The 1,675-nt window shown below is 44.1% G+C and overlaps 1 protein-coding gene across 1 annotated transcript; it reads right to left on the bottom strand.

Moving 5' to 3' along the window:
- Window positions 1-521: 521 nt before the first annotated feature.
- On the bottom strand, window positions 522-1,370 carry LOC110892379. The gene has a single exon (XM_022139545.1). It carries the CDS (start codon window positions 1,368-1,370, stop codon window positions 522-524), a length of 849 nt encoding a protein of 282 aa, XP_021995237.1.
- Between the last annotated feature and the right edge of the window lie 305 nt (window positions 1,371-1,675).

The following is a 1,675-nucleotide window of genomic DNA, read 5'->3' on the forward strand; positions in this document are numbered from 1 at the left end:
CAGATGAGTTGTAGCCTTATTTCTGGGCCTAGGCCTAAATGCTTTCCTTTTGGGTCTACCACCATCTCTAGCAGATTTAAAATAATATAATTCATTATTTTTACTAGATTCCAAAGTACGTGTGCCAAGGGTCCCACTGGGTACTTCATGCACGCCCACATTCTGGGGATCCGAATCACTGCCTCCAGAGTTGAAATTCCGATTGGAGTTCCCTATGATATTCTCTTCATTCAATGCATCCGTCCCTTCATTATCCCTCGTCTGAAACTGATCCTCTGGCCGTTCAAAATCCATTCCGACCATATCTCCATTGTCACCCCTAACCTGTCCACTTCCATCTTTTTTTCCGAGCACACCACCCCCTTAACACAATTCGGGATCCATTCACTAACCTCTTCCTCAATCCAAACGCGATAAAGTTTGTCCTTCCATTTCACCGTCCTGTGTTCTTGAATCCGATCCCCTTCTCCGACCAAAACACCGACCCAACTTGACGAGAGATTATCATCTTCAGCCGAAATTTAAGACCCATAAACAATTTTCCCGAACTGTCCCGCTATCGAATCGAATACCGAGTTTTCAGCCAAGTGGATAGGAACTCCTTGGACCCTAACCCAAGCCAACCTCTCGAATGGCAGGGACTGACCACTCCAGTTATCCAAGGAAGAGAACCAATGTTCCCAAACCGAGTGATTAAGCAAAAATTCAGTGCATCCGATATTATCCACAAACTTAATTAACAAAGACAGACCTCCAAGGTAGCTAAGCGACACTCCTTTAATACCAGCACCATCAAGAAGATTGTCCAGAGTTCTTAAAACAGTGAAATCCATACATCTTCCCACAAGAGCTTTGCCCCTAAGTTCTTTGAAAGCCAATGTATCATCAGGAACAACAATCATATTCCCGTTCCCTTCTTCAGTTGCCCTTGGCTTACTCGATTCACCTTGGTCTCCATGAGAATTGGAGAACAGATCCTTGAACAATTTACCCCCACCGTTATTGGTAAAAGCGTTAGCGTGATTGAGAATCTGTGGCTGATTAGCATGCACCTTGGTCTTACCTTTATCCTTCACTGTAGCTTCTCCATGAAATCCCTCGTTTTCCATAGCAAATTTTGCCACGTTCACCTTGAGCTTGAACCCTCCCATTTTTGTGCCGTTAAGAGTTCTTTCCATCTCTTTAACATCGACGACGTTCCTGAAGCTTATGAATCCGAACTTCCTCCCTTCTTTATCTTTTTTCCTTGCTATGTATACGCCCGCCACATTCCCAAAAACCCTAACGAAATCAGAAACCTCCCACGGTGTGACACCGTTTGGAAGATTAGTGACGTAAAACTTTGTAATCTGCCCTATGCTGTTAGACATTCCTGCTGCTCATGTTCCTCGCTTGTTCCTTTTCCCTGGGATGTCCTTCCAACTTCCTTTTTCGTCTCTCTCACTCATCGCTTAACTTTACTGAACGAAATCCCAAAAGGCGAATGGAATAGGCACACACAGACTAGATTGAAAGGTTAGATCTAGATTAGTTCCATGAACGAACCGATTAAACCTCGTAAGCTAGCCGGAATATGCTTTCTTCGTCGAGCCTCCCGGCGAAATCCTCAGCCGACGAGAGAGAATATTTTAGGGTTTCCTTTTTCCTATCTTTTATTTGCCATCCAAGATGATGA

Source organism: Helianthus annuus, chromosome 6 (assembly GCF_002127325.2).
Source record: "Helianthus annuus cultivar XRQ/B chromosome 6, HanXRQr2.0-SUNRISE, whole genome shotgun sequence".
NCBI classification, from domain to species: Eukaryota; Viridiplantae; Streptophyta; class Magnoliopsida; order Asterales; family Asteraceae; genus Helianthus; species Helianthus annuus.